At 30.0% G+C, this 23,164-nt stretch overlaps 2 protein-coding genes across 2 annotated transcripts; both read right to left on the reverse strand.

Moving 5' to 3' along the window:
* Positions 1-3,142: 3,142 nt before the first annotated feature.
* On the reverse strand, positions 3,143-4,906 carry LOC136078687 (E3 SUMO-protein ligase ZBED1-like). The gene has a single exon (XM_065794472.1). It carries the CDS (start codon positions 4,904-4,906, stop codon positions 3,143-3,145), a length of 1,764 nt encoding a protein of 587 aa, XP_065650544.1.
* A 1,166-nt stretch (positions 4,907-6,072) lies between these two features.
* LOC136078688 (zinc finger BED domain-containing protein 4-like) lies at positions 6,073-7,356 on the reverse strand. Its single transcript, XM_065794473.1, has one exon. The coding sequence runs from the start codon at positions 7,354-7,356 to the stop codon at positions 6,073-6,075; it is 1,284 nt and encodes a 427-aa protein (XP_065650545.1).
* Positions 7,357-23,164: the final 15,808 nt, after the last annotated feature.

The raw sequence follows: 23,164 nt of genomic DNA on the forward strand, positions 1-23,164 counted from the left end.
AAATTGTTAAAAATTGTTAGTATACTTCGTTAAATAGAAAATAAAGTTCGAACATATATTATTCGTTTTCTTATTAAATCTGCTAGTTAAAAGTTATATAGATACTGAAATTCAATTTCTTTTAAAAACTAGTACTAAAACTAAAACTAATCAGCTTGATAGACTACATGACGACGTTATTAACTATTAATATTATTACTTATAAAGAGGGCTTTCTAGTTGATCTCAAATTCCAGTTTACAAATATATGTCTAAATTAGAGTTAAATAGTAGTTTCAAGCAAAATAACCATCAAAATGTCTGCTTTTTTACAAAATACAAATATATTTACGGCATCACTTAAAAGAAGATATATGTTGTTAACTGGAATTGTAGATTAATATAATAGGAATCCATGCGGGAATTTTCAGATCATATGATTTATCATGGATGAAGACTATCTAAGTGTTTGTTAGTTGGTTATTTTTTCAATTAAAAAGGTGACTCAGAAACCATTATGGATTTTTAAAATATATTATTGTCAGTGTTATGTTATTTATTGATGCGTAGAAATTTAAATATTGATATTATATCATACGTTTGGTAGGGTAGAAAGTGTAATTTTGTCGATAGATTTTAAATTAAACTTTTTTAAATCTGAAAAACTTATTTCAAGGTAAAGTATTAAAAAAAAATTAGTATTTATTTCAAATAACTTGTTAATAACTTTTCTGTCAATATTTTTCTATAGCACAATTTAATGACAACTTTTTTATTCAACTAAAAATTTTCCTGATTCAAAAAAAGTTTAAATTAATATATACTTAGTTTTTGAATATTGTATATTTAATAATTAATAATAATAATATAAATTTTAAATATTTATTAAACATTAATATATTTTTTTAATTCATTTAATTAGCTAACTTTTACACAATAATAAATCTAGGGTATCTTTATTTGCAAAGAAAGATTCCCCAGAAATGTCAATAATTTATATTCTGGGGTAGCATGGTTAAAGTAAAATTTACTTGCAGTATTACTATTTTTACTTTACTCTTAGTCTGAATCATATATGCTTGTGGCATTTACTTATAGAACAAGTAAATGTCACAAGTAAATGAATAAGTAATACTATAAGTAAATGTTAAAAGCATATAATATCATTCAGTTCAAAAGTTATAGTTTTAATCTTATTATATGACTTTAACTAAAGCTTAGTCATCATCGTTGTGTCATTCTTCAATAAATTTTATTTATTTGTAGAACAAAAATATTGTAACACGATGAGATTGTAGAAATGGCAGCCCAAGCAGATTGAAATACTTGGTACAGTACACTTACAGTTTTGTTTATTTAGCGTGTTTTATTTTTAAAGATGTGGCAAAAAAAAATTTATTCCAAATTGGCAAAATATAAGTCAAAATGACACCATACCTTCAATCAATCATTTTAGAATTGAATATTTCATTAGCAATTACATTTAGATAATTTGCAGCAAAGCCTTATACTCTTATCTAAACTTAATGCAACAAAAGGTTAGTGATTTTCTTACTAAATTAACAAAATACAATTACACAATTAGCAAAATTTATTAAAAATTACTAGAGCGAAAGTTATTAACAATTTTTCTTATCCAACTGCTAATCTCTCATACTTTTTAATTAGCAATAAGCATATATATAAACACTAATATTTTTTGTGTAATTGTGTGTTGATGATGATTGTTTGTTATTATTATTTATTTTTTTCATAATTTTTTTCAAATGTGCATAAACCTACTTTTATTAATTTTCATTATTAATTTATTAAAGCACAGGAGTGAGCATTTTTGAAAGTTAGTTTAAATCTAATCTTATTTTACTGTTTTTTTATTTTTTTTATTTTTTTTTTATTTTTGTATTTTGGAATTAGTCTTTTTTTTTAGCATCACAGACAGATAAATTGAATGATGATATTGTAACCTTAAAAGAAGTGAAAAAAGCTATTCAACTAAGCATTGATGCTGACTTATCTGAACAAGCAGAGATTGAAAATGAGTTAAATGCATTAAACATCTAATATGAAAAAGACTGATTGATCAATAGTGATATGCAAAATTTAAATGGTCAAATAATTCTTTAACTGACTTTATGACTTTAACTGACTTTATGTTGATAAACATGTTCAAAAAAATATAAGACAAAATGAGTTATGAAAAATGAATAAGAATAATCAAGAAATAATTACAAAAAAATATGGAATTTATTCAATAAGGTAGTGATGGTGGTATTTATGGTGCCTGAGATCTTCTGTGTAGTAGTACTCTGCAATACATAGCCATGGCATTATTATCTGGCAAAAAGTTTATTGCATTATTTCAACATAATTTAATTTAATTGTTTATATTTGTTGTTATCACATACCAATATTTCACTTTTACACGTATTAGAAACTGTATGTATAGTGTGTATGTTCATATTTTTAAAATTTAGCTTTATATACAGTTATTCTCATGTTTGTATTATGCTTATGTATATAATGTAATGCAATTGTTTTAATTTATATATGTGTATATATATATATATATATATATATATATATATATATATATATATATATATATATATATATATATATATATATATATATATATATATATATATATATATATATATATATATTAGAGAGCGGACAACCGCGATTTTTGATTATCGATTAATGACCAACCAAATTAAAAAATTAATGATTAATTCGATTAAAGTTGTGTGACCGTTTTAATCAGTTTCGAGTAAATTATTAATCATTTTAATCAAATTGTCTAACAATTAGTCATTTTGTTCATTTTAAATCTAGTTAGATTTTTTAAATTTCTAATACTCCTTGTTCATAAAAAACTCGATAAAATATTTTTTTTTATTTTAAGAGAAAAACACAAAATGAAAAACACAATGAAACACATTTTGTTTTAACATTTATTGTACAAAAATCACGAACACATTAAAGGATGGCAAACAAAAAGTCTCTCAGTTAGTTTAGATATTTTTGTTGGTTTGTTTAAGAGGCAAGGCTTGAGATGATTTAGGAATTTTTCCTCTTTTTTGAAGGCTGTCGTGTTGGCTGCTCTGCCAAAGCATTATCTTCAAGTTCATTTAAATCTGAGCTTCTTCCAGGATTAGTTGAGTCAATTTGAGGCAGAAGAAGGTTCAGACTCTGAAATATCATCCAAACTCTTAGAAGGGACATCCTCCTTGTTCAAATACCACTTTTCTTTTACCAAGTCTTTTAAATGATCATAATTTTTGTTGATGTAAATCATTTTCTCAGTTGTCTTTGAATTTAGATTATGCCTATGTTTTGTCAGCAGTTTCCCTGCAGTGGAAAAAGCTCTCTCTGATGAAGATGAAGTTGGTGGAATGGCCAATACCCCTCTTGCAATTTTGGCAAGCATTGGAATTACCTTTTCATTATTCCTCCACCACTCCAGGATGTCTGTGTTTGTTCCAACACGTGGCAACAGTGCATAGTCATTAAACTCTGATCTAAGAGGTTCAATTTCCATTGAACTTAGGGACAGTGACCCTTGGGCAGCTAACAAAGTGTTAACCATGTTCTCTTCACAAGGATCATCACTTGGTTCAAACAGCAATTCTGGTTCAACACGGACAAGTTTGTTTTCTCTGAATTGAAGTGTGGATTCATGTTCCTCTATCAACAAGTTAATCATGCTTTCTTTTAGATCATCTGGAAGAAGTGAACCTCGTACAACTGGATTAAACAAGTGTCCAAGAGCAAGTGCACTAATCTTTGCACCTTCCAACGGGAATTTTTCTGTCAAAAGATCAAGTGCTTTGTTTAAAAAAGCTTTGTATGAATGAGAGCCTGCATCTTTTTGAATCTCTTTTCTGAGAGTCAAAAGCAAAGATTTGATTCGCACAAGAGCAAAATCATTTCTCACTTCCTTGTCACAAGACATCCACTTACTTGTTTTCTTGATTGTTTGCAAAATGGGGAGAAATTCCTCTAGTGGTGTGATATCCCCATGAGTCAAGAGAACTTTTTCAAAATGATTTGAAATGTCATACACATTTAGATTTAAAATTGCCTCCTTCATCTGCAACATTGTTTGAATTATGATGCAGTGTGAATTCCACCTCGTTTTGCATGGCTTGGGTAAAACTTTGTAGGTGAGTTGTGTGTCTTGGCACACCTCAGAGAGAAGGGCTCGACATGGTGCAGAATGTGATAATCTAGTGGTGAATTTGTTTAGTTTTTGGATAGCTGCTTTAAGTGTTGGGTCTGCTTCAACAGCTATTTGAAGAATATCATTAAGCTTGTGATCAATGCATTGAAGGCTTCCACTGTCTAAGCTCTTGACAAATTTTGCATTGCTCAAACCTGACCTCATGTTTGCTGCACCATCCACAACACAAAAAATCTGATCTGAAGTTTTGAGAACAGGGAAGTCCAGGCAAATCAGTTTATCAATTTCTTTGCCAATGTTTACACCAGTATGCTTGCCTTTGAACTTGGCAATTTTAAGTGTGTATGAATACAACCTCCACATCGGAAAAATGTAATGTATTGTGAAGCATTGAAATGAGTCTCCAGGCTTGGATGTCCAGTGATTTGTTGTTAGTGTAACTGCCTGGCCATTTAAATCATTCTCAAGTCTTTTCTTCATGGCATCACAAAGGCAATTATGAAGTAGAGGTACCTTATACTTTGCTAAAATACTACTGCACTTTGTGTTTGCCTCAGGATGGATGTCAAAAAGAAAATCTTTCCATGCATTTTTGTATCCATACTTTACAAATGACTTTTTTGAGTCCAAACAACTTCCTGTTTTTTGAGACAAGTATCGTATTTTATCCTCCACACTTTTCTTTTTTAAGTCTTTCAATTCATCATTTTGTTCTGGGCGTTTGGTTCTAAGATGGAATAGCATGGTAAATGTTGATCCACTTTTGTACGAGAAATACACAGATAGACCTTTCTAATGGCATGTATCACATCGTGTTCTATCACCTAAAAACACAAAAATAACTATATTTGTCTGTGGCAAAGCATATGCAGACCTAGTAATTACTTGAGTTGTTGATGTTAGATCCAGAGGACGTTATCATTCATTCTATGCAATTACCTTCTGTTGTCCAACAATCTTTAACTATATATGAATCACTTTATGCACTATATAGGTAGTAAACAATTAGTTTTTTAACTTTTTGTCACTAATTTTGTTGTAATGTTTAAAGATATTGTATAGAGATGGGCCGATTCCGAAAAATACCGATTCCAATTCCGATTCCGATTCTCTGTTGCGATTCCGATTCTTTACCGATTTCGGTTCTTTTGCGATTCCTATTATTTTAATTAAAACTGGTAGTTAAATTAATAATGTAATCGTTATATCATGTTAATTTAATACTTATGCAGATTTTAAAAGTAAAAACACCAAAATTAGTTATGTTGGTACAGGTGAAACAGGACCAAAGACACCAAGGCCCAGGGGCATGCCCCTTTTTAAAAAAATTGACCTATAAATAGACTTTGTTTTTCTAAACAAGGGAGTGTTCCCCCTCTATTTTGAAAACCGTGTCGTCGGCCCTGTGAAATAATAGCAACTAAACAAGTAACATATTAAACAATATATATGTTTGTATGGAACTTATTATTATTAAGAAACAAATAGTATAGTCATAAGTAATGGTAAAAGTGATCAGATACACAGAATGTTGTCTTTTCAATCAGCTTTTACATATGATATTAGTACCGTTAGTACTGATAGTTAAGAAACGGGAGGTTCTTGTTCAAAAACACAAGCATTTGCACTCGGTCCGGAGCTAACCGGCTTCTTTTCCGGTCGCAGATAAAACCCGCAGTACTAAACAACCGCTCCGAAAACACTGTACATAGAGGCGTCCCTAAATATTTCTGTGCTATTTTTTTCATGTTAAGAAATTTGGATTTCCTCCAGTATTCAGAGACGTCCTCGTGACTTGCAAGTAGAGGTTCTTTCAAGTACACTGCTACTTCGTCTGAGATTGTGCAATGCGCAGTATAAATCTAAAACATTAAAATAATTTATAGGCTTGCAATATTTAAAGTACAATACTAATATAGAAGCACAATATTTACTACAGAATTTGTGTTGATTAATTGGTTATATAATGACCAGACAGCACCTGGAGCTGGTGTGGTAGGTTCTTGATTTTCAGCAGCTTTAATTTCATGACCCTCGTCTATGTCCAATGCATTTAACTCGCCAATTAATAAAGTAACAGCTTTCTCAGCCATCATCCTGCTCCTAAAAATCTTGTTTTTAAATCTGGGATCTAGTATTGTTGCAAAAGCATATATAGGTTTGTTCTCGCAGTCTCCGTAACGTCGATGCAAAGATTGACACAGAGATTCTTTAAAATTTCCGTAGTCCTTGATGCGATCAAGTGACATGTTAACTGCATTTATTATTGGGATAACTTCTGATGTGATCACTTTCGATGAACTTGCAGTAAGCGTGACCTCTTCAAACACTTTTAAAGCAGCAACGAGAGGAACCAAATTATCCCATTCTCCGGTTGACAACTCCTTGTTTTGTCGAGTAGCTTTTGGGAAATGTGGCGTTACCAACAGAATTGCATCTTTTTGTTCAATTAAACGGTTCAGCATGTGGAAGGTGCTATTCCATCTAGTTGGCTCATCTTGAATAATGCTGTGTTTAGGCAGTCCCAGAATCTTCTGAGATTGTCTCAAAAGTTTGTATGACTTAACCGAATGTTTAAAGTGTCCTACTATTCTTCTACAGGTAGCAGTTAGTAAAGATATGCGTTCATTGTTGAGGCAGCCGTCTTTCACAACTAACTGAAGTGTATGGGCAAGACAAGGAATATTTGTAAACTTCCCGACTTCCATAGCAAAAACAATATTTCTGGCATTATCTCTTTCTACTACATTGAGTTTTTCAAGTAGTCCCCAACGCTCAAATGATTCATTCATAAAGTTAACAAGATTGGTTGCGGTGTGGGACTCATAAGGAAAAGGTACCACACCGCAACCAATCTTGTTCTGTTGGCTCCACATGTCGGTATTTATACTATCATGATTAGCTTTTTTTGCCAAGAACTGAATTTTACTTGATACCTTCTGATAAATGCTAGGAATTTCAATAGTCGAGAAGTATTTTCTGCTTGGTATCGTATACCTTGGCTCCAAAAACTGTAGTAACCTCTTAAAACCGGGATTTTCTACTATACTAACAGGTTGGTTATCTGTGCATATCATTTCAGCAATAAGCCTTGTAATTTTTATTGCCTTCGGATCTGTAGATGTGAGAGGCCTGGTCTTTGCAAACACTTGGTGTATAGTTGGTTGTTTAGTAGATGAAGATCTAGGCTTCATTTTTATAAAACTAATTGTGGAAGAAGAGCTTCTAGTATTGATCTCCGCATCCTCAGACTTAGGGTTGAGACTTGTGAATGCGGATGCGAGTGTAGTAGATCAAGGTTCCCTTGGCATAGGAGTTTCAAAAGCAGGGTTAGGACTGGATTTACAAAAGATGGTCCTGCGGTAGAGCTATCCTCGCATATATTAAAATCGATAACGCTAGCTTTATCATGTTTCTGATTTTTGATTTCAGATTTATGAAAGGTCTTTAAATGCTTTAGCATGTTCGATGTTGCGTATGACTGACAAACTCTGCCACCACCCCTTGAAATAACAGTTTTGTAAAAGTTGCATATTGCAGAGTTAGTGTCATTTGAATTGATCACAAAATAGTCCCATACCTCGCTTTTTTTACGTTTCGGCATGATAATGGCACAATATATATATATATATATATATATATATATATATATATATATATATATATATATATATATATATATATATATATATATATATATAGATATATATATATATATATATAGATATATATATATATCTCTTCCTGATGATCCAGCAATGGTGAAACTTCAAGTCGAAGATAAAAGTTAGATAAGTGTTTTTTACTAATTTATATATATATATATATATATATATATATATATATATATATATATATATATATATATGTTTATATTCTGAAATTAAAACAGCATTAATAATAATACAAAATAATAATACTAACAGTTATAATTATTATAATAAAACAAGCAAATAAGATTTTTATGATAATACTTACCGTCGGTAAATTGATTAAAATCAAAAAAAATAAATCAATTGAAATTTAGAGTACAAACTTTTACTTTTATTTTCAACGTTTACTGCTCTTAAGGTTTTCCTTCACAGTTACTAAACTTCAACGATGATATTAAATCCGAAAGTGAAGATTTAATGTAAATTAAACAAAAAAAAATCTCAACGGCAAAGAGTGTATATATTAACTTAAATTATCAAGGGAGTAATAATAAAAAAAGTGAAGTCGTTAAAAAGTCTTTTAAAAAAGAATTGGAATCGTTAAAAAAAGTTGAGAATCACGATTCTTACGATTTCTTGAGAATCGGTGGAATCGGAATCGGAATCGGCCCATCTCTAATATTGTACTTACAAAGGAGAGTCAATACGCATTATTGTGTTACATTAAAAAGTGCCTTTAAAAGCTTTTTCATTAATAACTTAAGATATAAAATAGTATGGAATTATTTATTTTGTTTAAGAAAAATCTTAATTTACATTTTGTGGAAAAAGGCTAAAACCATTAAATATTATTTAATTTTCTTTAAAGAAAAGTATTGCATTTACATTTTGTGGAATGAGGATAAAAATCATTAAAAATTATTAAATACACTTTATTTTTTTTATTATACTTTAACAAAAATCTTACCTTCACATTTTGTGAAATATTGCCTAATCAAAGACGGCATTTTCTTCTCACTTTTTACAGCACAACCACTTCAACAGCCAAAAGTAAACTGAACAATAATTTAATCGAGTTATTGCAGCTACCTTAATTAAAAAAATCAAATCGATTAAAAATCAAATTTCATGAATATTAATCGTTTTAATCATTTAGACGCTCTCTAGTCGCGCGATCGTTTATAGAAAACTCGCTCTAATTAACTTTTTAATCGTTTGGTTTTTTTTTTTATCATTAATCGAAATAATCGATACTAACGAATAAAATGATCACATAGGACGGTTGGCCAGTCTCTAATATATATATTATATATATATATATATATATATATATATATATATATATATATATATATATATATATATATATATATATATATATATATATATATATATATATATATATATATATATATATATATATATATATATATATATATATATATATATATATAGGTACGTGCGTATCTTCGATTTACGGCACCGATTTTAAAGATAAAATCTGTGACCATTTTTTCACCGCGTGCTCGAAGTAGGTGTAGTAAGGATGGATTTTTGTCGTTTTTTTTTTAGAATTTTATATTGACTTAGATAATATTTTAAAAGTAGAGTATTGTAAGTTTATTGCAGTTTTTTTTTTTGTTGCAGTTACTAACGTTTTTAGTGATTTCATTGCTATTGAAAACTTCGTTCCTGTTCTGGAAGTGGATTGACATTGAAGGCATGATGGGTTTTTTTTCTAACTTTCCAGTCAATTTTATATATCTATTTTCTATGTACTTGCCAAATTTCATTAAAAAATAATGACACGCTCATACTCTATTTTTGCACGCAGTAAAGGTACCAAATATTCTTCTGTTATAGAGGTTGTGGGGAGGGGGGGGTGAGGGCGATTCACGATTATGAGCATTTTGTATATTTGAACTTTTTTATTAATTAAAAAGTTGTTTTTTTTTTGAAAAATGAAACTTTATTAAAAATATTGGTGATTTTTTTAAAGTATTCAAAACATGATTTACACACACACACACTATGCTATTTCTTTGTTTATATATATTTTATTTAAGATTCATTAGATTTTTTTTTCTGTTGCATGTTGTATAGCTTTTTTTATTTTAAAAAAAGTGTAATAATAATTAAAGCTGTTTCAATAAAATAATTATTAAATTTTTATTATAATTATATATATTTATTATATGTATTTATTATATAATATGATTATTAAATTTTTTTTTAGAGCATTATGAGACCTAAAAAGAGTCATCTATTTTATGGTGAAGCCAAAAATTATTTAGCTTGTAACTTTACAATGCCAACTCATTTAAATGTTGAATGTAGAAATGGACATATATTAAATATATTCACATCCAACAATGAATCATTTAAAACAACTGTTGAAATAGTCAATAAACTTTTTAATTTCAAAATATGTAAAAGTCAGATTGTGCAACTAGTAAATAGATCCAAATTCTATGCTCGTAATTATTCAAGGGATTCTGAACAATTTATTAATATCTGCAACATGCTCTTTGCATACCAAAAATCAATATCTGCTGTGCCACAACCATTGCATTCAACCACAAACTCAAGTGACATTGTTTCTTGTTCTTCTATTTTACCTTCTCAACCCATCAGTGCTTTATCTGTATCAAATAGTAATCATTTATCTCCTTTATCTGGTTCCACTTTAATAACCTCTTCTCATGAACCACTACTACCCAGGTTGAGAGCTGATCAGTTAAGTCCTAGGAAAAAAGTTTTGCGAAAGAGGTTAACCATTTTGGCAAATGAAATGGCAAATAAAAAAAAAAAGCATAAAGAGGATCTAAAAGAGTTAAGAGAAAAGGCAAAGGCCCGACCATACCAACTTAAATATCTAAATCAGGTTATTGCTCGCAAAGAAAAGACAATCCTTAATCTTCGAAAAAAATTAAAGGAAAAATATTTGAATTTACAGTTAAAGAAACTTCAAAATCACATTTTTATTTTAAAACAACAGTTGACATTTACCCAAAGCAACTTATCTTATCAAAAGGCTATGTTAAGCCAACAACTTGCTCACAAAAATTCTGAAATTCTTGTACTGCAAAATGACATACTGATTTTACAGGAAAAAGTGGAGCAAATGCAACAGTTAACACAAAACACCAAAACTGAAAAATGCTACTCAGCAGATCTTAGAGCACTTATATATGACATGCTTGTGTGCCAAGTTCCTACACATAGTGTTCCAACTCTGCTCAGTAAAATTGGAGAACACACTGGCTATCAATTTAGTCACATTCCACATCGCACAACTGTGGAACAAATGATGCATAAGCTAGGTGTAATTTCAGACTTACTGACTGCTGAGATAGCTTTCTCAACAAAAAATCTGACACTTGGTTTTGATGCAACAACACAGGAGGGTGTTCATGTAAATGTTGTGCACTTAACAACAGAATCAGTATGCATGGTTGTAGCTATTGATCAACTTCCTGGAGGTACAGCTTACGACTATCAGAGTCACATAACAAAATCTGTTGATAATCTTGCCAAGTTATATAGTGATTTCTACCAGCTACAATTCACTGATGTGCGAAGTACTATTATTGGAAACATAACTAACACGATGAGTGACAGAGTAGCAACAAACCATGCGACAGTTACTAAGTTAAACCTTGTTTGGCAGAAATCATTAAATGAACTAAACTGTCACCTTCACCCCTTGGACACAATGACCAGTTCATGCAAATCTTCACTCAAAGCATTAGAGACTTCTAAAGGAAAACTTTTTGGAAGAGACTGCATTGCAGCAAATATTGTTTTACAGCTGAACAAACTTCGCTATAAGGATGGAAAAGGTAGATCTATAATCTTAATCCCACTTTTGTACTTTAACACAACATAATTTTGTGAATTATGATATATAAATCTAAAATATTTTTTTATTAGCATATAAATGCTTCTTATTTCACATGCTCCTTATGCTCTTTAAAACAATTACTTTATGTTATTTAAAGGTGACCCAAAGGGTTTTGTAGCCTTTTTGGACCAACACAAGCTGCCCAGAGGACTGCTACCACGCTACAGAGGTAACAGACTACACATTCTTTTTCACACATGTGGTATTTTGATTCATCACTATGAAATATTGAAAACATTTCTGTTTTCTGGCTTAGCGTTATGCGGAGGTCTGAGATATAGTTTGTACCAAGATTTTACATCTGAAACAGGTGAATCTTTTATATGATTGTTTCCATTCTTGGACACATTCAGATATTAAATTGATAGGAAAGGGTGCAATATTAAAGGCTTTGGGATGAGCCTTTAAAACCAGTAGTAATGATACTAAGAGCAATAGTTAATGGATTTTAGATTATTAGAGACTAATATTACGGTTTATTTATAAATTTTTTGTTTCAGGTATCCGTGAGTTATGTGCTCTAGCTTTAATTGGAAAGCTACTGACTGGTCCTTGGATGACAAAATTTTATATCCAACCAGGTCAGGGACTTGACTACATATCTGGCATTCAGGTAGTCAAAAATGTTCGGAATACTCTTATTGAAAGCAGCAAGGATCCTCTAAATCTAATTAAACAAAAAACTGATTTTTTCGGAAATATTATTAAAGATCCTGTTTTTGATTCAATAATCAGCTTTTGCCCAGTAACTGATGAAATGAGTAAAACATTAGCTGAATGTCTGAAAGCTGTTGTTAGTGTCATTGACAGGCAGTACAAGCGGCAGTTCAACATGAGTTCTAATGATCAAATTATGAACCAGACTAAATCAGCTAGGCTTCACAACATTGACTCAGAAGAACTTATGGGTATGTTTAGTGCTGCAAAGCAAAAAGCTCCAAATGCCACGCTTTGCTTTCTTTCTTCAAAACTTCGTGCTTGTAAAAATAAAACAACTGCTCTACTCTCCAAAAAACCTACTGATATTCAAAACAAATTAACATTATGGGCTATTTCTAATGCCAGAAAAACTCAATTTGCAAATGCACAATCTCATAAAGAAATGACGTCAGAACTTATAAAGCGTATGGCTGACAAAATTCAAAATAAAAAATTCAAAGAACAGAGAAAAATAGAAAAAATTTTAAAAAATTGTATGCCTAATCAGATAAAAGAAATATTTCCTGACCTATATATATATTATATATATATATATATATATATATATATATATATATATATATATATATATATATATATATATATATATATATGGTTTATTGTTTGTTTCATTCATATAGCACTTGTATATATAGTGTACTATAAACAAAATAATTATATTTGAGTTTTCCCTCAAGTGCAGCCCAACCCTCAACCAGACCTTTATAATTAGGCCATTCCATATATTTAATTTTCGTATCAGTTTTCTTTTTACACAAACCAATTAGATTTGTGTTCACAAAGCTATATTGGGACTGTGTAAATATCAATTTTTCAAAAGAAAATGACGTTTTATAATCTTCCTTTAAAACCTTTTACCAAAAAGAAGTACCAAAAGTTATGCTTGGATTTGCATGGTACTACTTTTCTGTAATTTTAAAAACAAATTTAGTAAACATGTTTTCGTTACGTCCGTAACTAAATAATTTTTTAAAACCTCGTAAAACTTAGCAAGTGGGAGAAAAATTATCAAAAATAACCGCCGTGTATTTTCCGCTGTAAACTTGAATTTAAAATTTTATAGTCTTATGCAGCTGCTCGTAGTGATGAGCTCCCAGATTCAATAGCCACCGCAGCGGCTTTTATTATATCAGGCTTTAACCAATTTGTCACTCATTTGTACTTTCTTAGCATCTGATAAAATTGTAAACATATTACTCCGTTATTAAAAAATTATGCTATTTTTAATTGCATTAACCTAAATCTAGGTAAAGCTATAAATATTGATTCATTTTAATGAAAATAAAATAGTACCACAATAAAACTTATGAGATTAAATTTAAAAAGGGTTATAGTGAAGACCCATAAAAAAATAATTTAAACTAAATTTAAAATGTGCTGAAAAAATATTTATCAGTAACACAATACTTGCTGAGAAAGATGTCTTTAATAATCAGGGTAAAATTTTAAGACAAAGAAATCCTATAGAATTAATCTTTTTTTTCGAAGAAAAAAAAAACTGTAAAATGAAGTAGACATTGAAATCTTATCATAAATAGGGAGTTTAGGCAATATTTATAGCGAATGTAAACATTTTTTATATTAAATGCATAATATTCCTTATTATATTTCATTTTCAAAATGGTTTCAACCACCTCTGTAGCTTATTTAGTTCCAAAGATATACGTGTTTAAATATTTTCAATTCATAGACTTTTTATGAAATATTTTCTTAAAGTATCTCGTTAAATTTTTGGAACCCAAAAAAAAATGTTTTTTTTTTTTTTTTTTGTTGCATAAAAAGGTTGCGTAAACTAACTTATAATAAAATTTTATTTGAAATTAAATTGTAAATCCAAATTATTTGAACAATTCATAAGTAGAATTTTTTGGAGGGTTAACGCAGACGTACCATGAAATAGTCAATTAACAGTATAATGTTTGAATATGTTTTAAATTTTTTTCTACAAAATAAATTTTCAAATGTTTTAATTTATAATACGTTAGGCGTAACAAAACTTTGATGATAAATATTATTTTTATTAAAATAAATTAAATTTATTTTTCTTTAATAAATTATCAATTGAACAACGTGGACCCAAATAAAACAGGCCGAAAACGTCACAATACGTACAAAATAAACATACAGTATCGGACAAAAAGAGTGCAATCAAATAATGCTAATTTAGTTTCTTTATATAAAAGTGCTGCATTTTTTCAATTTAGAGAAATAACTATGTAACTGTTTAGAGACAAATTTCTTCAAGTTTTATTCATCACAAAGTTCACTATTTGTTCACGAAAATTAATAAATTAATCAAAAGTATTAAAAAAAGTTGATTTCCTTCTGGATAAAACAAGTGCAACTCGACAAAATGTTGACCAAGCTGTATTTCGCTATCAATATTTTGTGGCGAATCTTTTGTTGTCGATCACAGCCTTGCATCTTCGAGGCATAGATTCGATCAGGTGATCAATGAAACTTTGTGGAATTGCTACCCAGGCCTTTTGAATTTGTTCAAACAGTTGATCCTTATTACGAACACCTTCACGATTAATTCTGCGGTTGACAATCTCCCACAGGTTCTCAATAGGGTTGAGATCCGGAGATTGAGGCGGCCAATCCATCACCGATATGTGGTTGACTTGAAACCACTGCTTGACTACTTTTGCAATGTGTTTCGGATCGTTGTCTTGCTGAAAAACCCATTTTATTGGCATATTCCATTCAGCATGAGGTAACATAACACCTTCCAGGATATTTTTATACATGAAACGGTCCATTATTCCATCGTTTCGATGTATTGGACCTAGATCGTTAGCAGAAAAACACCCCAGACCATTACATTGCCTCCACTATGCTTCACTGTCTTAATGGCAGTAACGTAAATCGGGGCGTTTTCCGGCCGGTCGACGTACACGGCAAATGCCATCGCTCCCAATGATGCTGAACTTCGATTCATCACTAAACAGGACAGTTCGCCATTTCTGCACATTCCAGTCAATATGAGATATAGCAAACAGGAGTCTTTTCTTCTGGTTTTTCAGTGAAATCAGCGGTTTCTTTGCAGGGCGTCGAGAAAACAATTCGGCTTCAACAGCACGTCGTCTGATTGTTCGGTCCGATACAGGCAGCTTTAATTGCTTTTGTATCTCGACTGATGATATCCAGGGATCCTTCTTGACGGATCTAACGATCTTGGAATCCTCTCTAGAAGTGGTGAAATGCGGTCTTCCACCATTGTTATCTGCTGCCAACTTCCCCGTAGAACGATATTTGGAACATAGTCTTGATACGGTCCATTTTTTCACGCGATATTTATCACAAATACTTTTTTGTGACATTCCACTTACGTGATCGCCAATAATTTTCTTTCTTAGTTTCAATCCAAGACTGTCGGGAGCCATTTTTGCACTTGAAGTTATAAAAATAATAAAAATAAATAATCACGCTTCTCAAGGCTCACCGTGTTACATTTACCTTGTAATGATACAATAATGCTCTGTGGAACACAACGTCTTGGTTGGATGTAAACTGTATTGATGTAATGAAACACTTGTTGTATTTTACTTTTTGTATTGATGTTCTTCGTTAAAACACTTTGATAAAACTCACTTCGATAAACTATCTTGATAATACTGACTGATTGACTTCCATATACTGACTGAATTACATGTCGATTTACATGTCTCTTGTATAGTAAAATGAACCTGTGTGAACCTGTTCTGGAAGATTCTAGATGCTTCTTTTCGATGCTTCTGGAAGCTTCTGGATGCGTCTGGATGCTTCTGAATGTTTCTGAATATTTCTGGATGCTACTGGATGCTTCCAGATGTTTCTTCAGGAAACTTCTGGAAGCTTCTGCATGCTTCTGGAAACTTCTGGATACTTCCTTTAATTATTAAAAAACTTCTGTGACGTTGACACGGACCAGACTTAAGAAAATGAAACAAACCAAAAAAGTTGCTCTTGTTTTTTCCGCTGCAAAATGGCACTTGTCAACGAACTTTTGCCTGTGTGCTGTCACCTGTCAGCTGATTGCTCATGTCATGGCATGCTATGACTCCAGACTCCTGAACTGTTTGTTGTGGTAGTATGGTTCGTTTCGTTTTTAAGACATGTAAAATTAGGAACACTTTTTAGCATTGTTCGATGTTGGTTGCAAATGTTTTGTCCAATACTGTAAATCTAAAATTTATTTTTACACAAACAAAAAAGATTTTAGTCAACGACTTGTTAATAATTTCAGCATTATTATGAATTCAAAAAGAGATTTAACCGCTTATAGTTTACTGTTTCGACTAATTTATTGTTTTCAGCACCTACGATAATGTTTTATGGATAAATTTATCGTAGATAAAAGATCTACGATAAATTTCTATTTTTTAATGGGGTTAGGGCTTTTAACTTTTTTGAAAATTTTGAAAACAATGAATGAAAAACTCGTTGAACTGTTCTATTTTTTTGTGTTTGGGTTTATTTGATTGTGTACTCTCGAGTCCATAATTAAAGGAGGGGGGCGGGCGTTTATTAATTTTTGAGAAACTTTGCCACCCACCCTAAGCTTATTAATACCCCCCTCCCGTTTATTAATTTTTACTTGTTATTAACAAAAAAATGGTATCTAAAAACTAAAAAAAAAAATCAGTGAAAATTAGCTTTAAAAATTTAAAAAATATATACTAGTTACTGGTAAGTAATAAAACTTTCAGTGTAAATTCTGACCCCCCCCCCCCCCCGTTTATTACATCTTGACTAAACTCCCCACCCCCACCCACACTTTTATAACCCCCCTCCCTCTTGTATTAGGATATTGAGAGTACATAGATTAACAGATATGGAGTTAACATAGATTAACAGTCATGGAAATAAGTAGTCATAATAACATAGATTAACAGTCATGGAAATACTTATACGGATTATCTAATCTATCCATTTGTCTTAAATTTTTTAAAGATGTCTTAAATCGTTTTTTCTTCGAAATAAATTATCGCACTATTAATGTACCCAAGTTTGACTATATGTTGCAAATTATTTGAACACAGAAGTTTCAATTTTCAAAGTTCATTCAAAACTTTGCAGACATCATTTCTGTAAATTTATGCAATTTTATACATAATTTGCCTTGGCTATTCCGTTCATAAATTAGACAAAATTGTCTAACTTACTTAACGAAGTGCACCAACGAGAAGGTAAGCCATAGGACTTTGCACTCCATCAGTGAGCTGTCATGTTGCCTAAGGTTAGCTCTCCATTTCTGGATTCTTTCCTTTACTTGATAGGCAGTTCATGTAAAAGTAATAGTAAATTAGCCTAAGGTTAGCCCTCCATTTCTGGATTATTGCCTTTACTTGATAGGCAGTTCATGTAAAAGTAATAGTATTTTTGCATAAGCTTTTTTTTTTTTTTTTTTAATAATAATGTGCAGTTAAGCTGCAAATAAACAACAACAAATAAACAAAATTGGTACAGATAAACATATCAGATATGATTCATACTATTTATAAAGATAAAAACCACTGAACTCAAATGCAGTAAAAACACTTTATTGGAACATAACAATAAAATAAATAAGATTAATATATACTTTAACATTATTCTAAATTTACATTAAATAAAATTACCTTGCAATCCTAGCTACAAAGAATAAGATCACCTTTTTCTAAACCAATTAATAAAAGAAATGACCATACTTCATCAGGTTCGTTATCATACTTAACAAGGTATGTAGTTCGTCTACCATTTAATTGATCAATTTGAACCACTTGCGCACGTTCCCAAGATACTTCATGAGCATCTTCTTCTCAAACACGATGTTATATAGAAAAACCTACAAAATCAGATGGATTGTTAATAAATTTTGATAAGGAGTGCTTTTTTAGTTGCTCTATTAATTTGTTTAGTCTTGCATCTTGAATTTTTTCCATTAATTCTTTTTTTTGTTTTCAACAGCTGCATCACGTATTTTACGAGGCTTTAAATTATTACTTATATTAGTTAAAGATTGTTTGTTTGGTGTTAAATTTGCTTGAATAACAATAAGAAGATTTTGATATAATTCCTCTGAAGACAAGTTTATTCTTTTGCTTCCTTCTACCTTTGTTTTACAAAAAAGTTTTTTGTCACAATCGACATCTTAGATTATGCGATAAAAATTAAGTTGAGCAAAGAGTACTTTTGATTTCAATAGCTCTTCTATATTAAAAACTGTTTTCTCTGCTTCCTCTAATGATATCCAAGCCCTTACATTTAAATTTATCAAATCATTACAAGCTGCAACCTTTTTATGTTGTAGTTTAATTTCTTCTCGATTTTTTTCTTCTTGCTTTGCTAGAAGGTGCATAGCTTTATCTTTTTTAAGAGCTTCTTTTCTATCATCATATTTGCTTTTCATTAATAATACTTTAGTTCTTGAATATTCAAGTAATTTTTTTCTTTCTTCATCTGTTTTACCATTAAACCATTCTAATGTTTGGTTCTGAGACCACATTGTCAAAGCCTGGATAGTTTGAACATTTGCATTGGGTTTTGTGCGAACCATTAAATCCAAAACAGCAAAGTCACTTTCTGATGCTATGTTAGTGACAGGGACATTAGAAGCAGCTTCAGAAACTGAGTTAGATGGATTCCAATATTTACCACCTGGTAACTGATCAGCACACTGACTTTCCAAAATAACAAGAATCGCATGGGAAATAATTTCAAGTGATTGCACAGTTAAAGAATCAAACTCATCATTTTGAGTGCATTCAAACAGTTTGGTGTAAACCACATCTTGATGAAGAAGATTAGTATCCTCAAAAATTTTTCCATTAGCAAATAATAAAGAAGATGCATCCATACAAAGTGATGAAAACCTAATTTTTAAGCGAAGTAGGTAGGGGTTTAAAAATAAAATACTATCAAGTGATTCGATATTTTGCAACATTGGACCAGTAAGTAGTTTGTCAACAATATCTAATGCACGAACTTCAGCAATGAATACAAGATTTGTGATGTCTTCTTTAATTGCTTTTAATAAATTATTAGGGTTAGGCCAAGCATTAAGAAATTCTGTTATAGCATCCTTATGATAGTATAGGGCAGCTGCATTGTAATATAAAATATTAAAATGGTTTCCAATAAATGGAACAAAAAAAGATTTATCATTACGAGAAGAAAGAAAACAATTAAACCATGATGCAACACCAGCTTCCTCACTACCCCTTAAATGAAATGCCTTACATGTGGTACGAACTAACCTTACAGCACCACATTCTTTACCACTAAAAGCAAAAACAGTTTCAAAATCATTTTGAAGCAGAATTTTTTCAAAAGAATTCAAAACCTTATCAGTTTCAGATGCAAAATTAGCGAGCTAATGAAGTTTACAGAAAAAATTACTCATGTCCTTCATATTGTCTTTGACATCTGAAGAAAGCAAATGCCAGTTATTAATTGCAATCGGCAAAAGTTGTTCTCTTAATGTTTTTAACTGTGAGTTAAAAAAAGGATTAACTGAAGATAGATCAGATATTGTTGATTTTATTGATGTTAGTAACTTAGCAAAATTAATTTCTTTTTGGCTGAGTTGCTAACAACGTCACAAATGTCATCTACTATATTAGTAATATAGTAGATGACATTTACAACCACTTCTGACAAACCAAAAGATAAAGTTTTCCCACTGGTTGTAGTAATTTGAAAATTTTGATAATGCTTATGGTATTTCTGAGTACCATCACCATGCAAACAATTGCTTATATTAGAGTTTTTATTTGTCAAATTATATTCAAGCATTGCTTCAGCAACTTGAAATTGACCTAAAATTGAAGCTTCCTGCATTAACCTACATTTTACAGCGGCTGATGGTAGCCTAGATATGTTCTTTTTTGCTAGTTTGTTTAATACTACTTTTATGACTCCGTTGACACTATTCATACTCACGTTCATTGAAAGAAGTTTCATGATAGTTTCTCGAATGTCATCGCTGTATCTGCCATCTTCAAATGTTATTACTTCCTTGTCATCTAACAAAGAAACCAATTTTTAAAGTTCTTGATTCTCCTCGTTTAAAATGTTTGTCTTATTACATAACGAAACAACTTCATCCTCTAAACTTATAACATCTTTCATATTGCAGTCATTAATATAGTCGATTTTATTTTGCAAAATAATTTTTAAATGACTCACTTTTTTTTGCAGCTTTATTTTCTTGTTTTTTTAATTCAGAAATGTCTATATCCGAATTTTTGAGAACTAAAGTAATATCTTCTTTTTTTTTTTTAATTGCGATATTTTATATTTTGTTTCATTTTTTAATTTCCAGTTGAGTATTACGATTTTTTATTTTTTAATTCAAATTTCTAACATTGAATGATTTATTTTTGGACTTTAATAGTTCTAATTTGTTTTCAATAATATTGAGCTTTTCTTCTTTTTGACAATAAAGTTTTTTAACATTGTTTAGTTCACTTTCAATTAAAGAGTTTTTTGAAATAAGTATTTGCAGATTGCTTGACATATCTTCAAAATCCTTTAGATGCTTAAAATAATCCAATTCTAAATCCATCATCGATTCAAGTTTCCTATTTAAGTTTTTATTTTTTTTTTTGAGCATTTTGTTTTCACTGATAAGGATTGTTTCTTTACAAACTTTAGAACTAATAGATGTATTATTACGAATATTTGTCACAGGTGGAATAAAGGCTTCACTTAATAACAAATCCAACTTTTTATTTTTGCGTTGTTTCTTTAATTTTCTGATATTATCAACTACTCCATTTATCTTTGTAGCTAATTGTTTTTCATAGCAGAGGAGCTGAACATTAAAATCACTGCAAAATTTACAATATAATGCATTGTTAGAGGTATCTTTTAACGTTAAATACCAATTATAAATTATTTCTAAAAATCACTTTAAAGAAAACAAAAAACCCACCCTATATAAATTTTTTTTTTTTTAATCAAAAAGTTATGTACATAACAAATAAATAGCTAACCTATTTTCAAGTGATTCCAGATGAACTATCTTAATTTACTGGTATTTACACAAAATTGAATCATTTAAAAGATAATAACTTTTTCAGTTCAAGAGGAAACTGTCGGCATCACAGAAATAAATGTTCTACGTTCTTTTCTGAAAAATATTACATCAATATATATATATGTATATAATTAATTTTCATGGGTGGGTTTTTATTGTTCGACACCTACATAAATCATTTCCTTCGTATTTTGGACGAAGTTTTTCAATAACAAACCGAAAGTTTTTTTCCGTGATAAAAAATCACGTGACTAAACTCCATATAAACGTGAAAAAAAATTTTCTGTTTACTTGCTTTTTAATTTCACTTTCGCTTTTTTACAAATAAGTTAATTATAAAAGTTAAAATATAGTGTTTAAAAGACATTTAGAACGTAATTTTTAATTTATATATATATGTGTATATATCTATCTATCTATCTACCTATCTATATATATATATATATATATATATATATATATATATATATATATATATATATATATATATATATATATATATATATATATATATATATATATATATATATATATATATATATATATATATATATATATATATATATATATATATATATTGATGTTTCAGATAGGACACTTTCACGCATTGTGCAAACCCTAAACTTAACTATGCCAAATAAGGACGCCTTTCTAAAAGTTGTATGGTGGAGGTTCGGGAACAAAAAATCCCTAAAACGTTTGCCTCCTACCACTGCCTAAACGTGAGGGCACTAATATAGTAAAATTTTCAACTTGACTATTTTAAACTAAATTTAAATTCATTGATATATTTTAAGTTTCGTAAAAAAATATTGTAAATTACAAATGTTATGACCAAGCAAATTTTCCGCCCCTCCCCCTTCAAAAAAAATTGTAAATTTTGCATGGTCATAACTTTTGTAATTTACAATACTTTTGTATAAAATATAAAATTGGATTGATATTACAAATTTCCATACAATAAATACATGGGAAAACCTATTCCACATGAATCCTATGAATGTAACACGGAACCCACATGGAGCCCATGCGGAACATGCTTTTTTTTTCACCGGGAATAGCATATCCCGGAGAAAAAAAAGCATGTTCACATGGGCTCCATGTGGGTTCAAAAACTCTCACAAAAACTGAAAACGAATTTGCCGCCAATATCAATTAAAAAAAAATAAAGATTTTCAATAATGATTTCTACATTATTCATTATACAAAAAGCTACATATTATTCATTTAAAATAAGTTAAGCGCATACAGCAATACTCTAAAAAGAAGTTTGCAGAGATGATTGGGAGGCATTTGTTGGTACTCACTTTAGATTAATAGTTTTGAAAAAAGGGTATAATTATATGAACAAGCTTCAACTATACATTGTGACAACAAATAAACTAAAGTTGTAAGTATAGGTAAAGTGTAAGTAAAGTACATTCCATATGTAACCCAGTGAAAAAAAACGATTTTACCACATGGGTTTCATGTGGTTCCGTGTGGGATACATCGGAACCCACATGAAACCAATGTGGGACAAGTTGTTGTTTTATTCATAAAAAAAACCCATATGAAATTGTATTTCGAATACCCGTAATTGCCTTTTAATTGTATGAACATTTATTTCCGATAAAAAAAAGTGTACCTTGTCGGCAAAAGATTTGTTATAGATGTCTAAAATACATGTTAATACAATTTATTAGGTGTTCAGGACCTTAGGGTGTGTCAATTTTTATGGT

Source organism: Hydra vulgaris, chromosome 03 (genome assembly GCF_038396675.1).
Source record: "Hydra vulgaris chromosome 03, alternate assembly HydraT2T_AEP".
Taxonomy (NCBI): Eukaryota; Metazoa; Cnidaria; class Hydrozoa; order Anthoathecata; family Hydridae; genus Hydra; species Hydra vulgaris.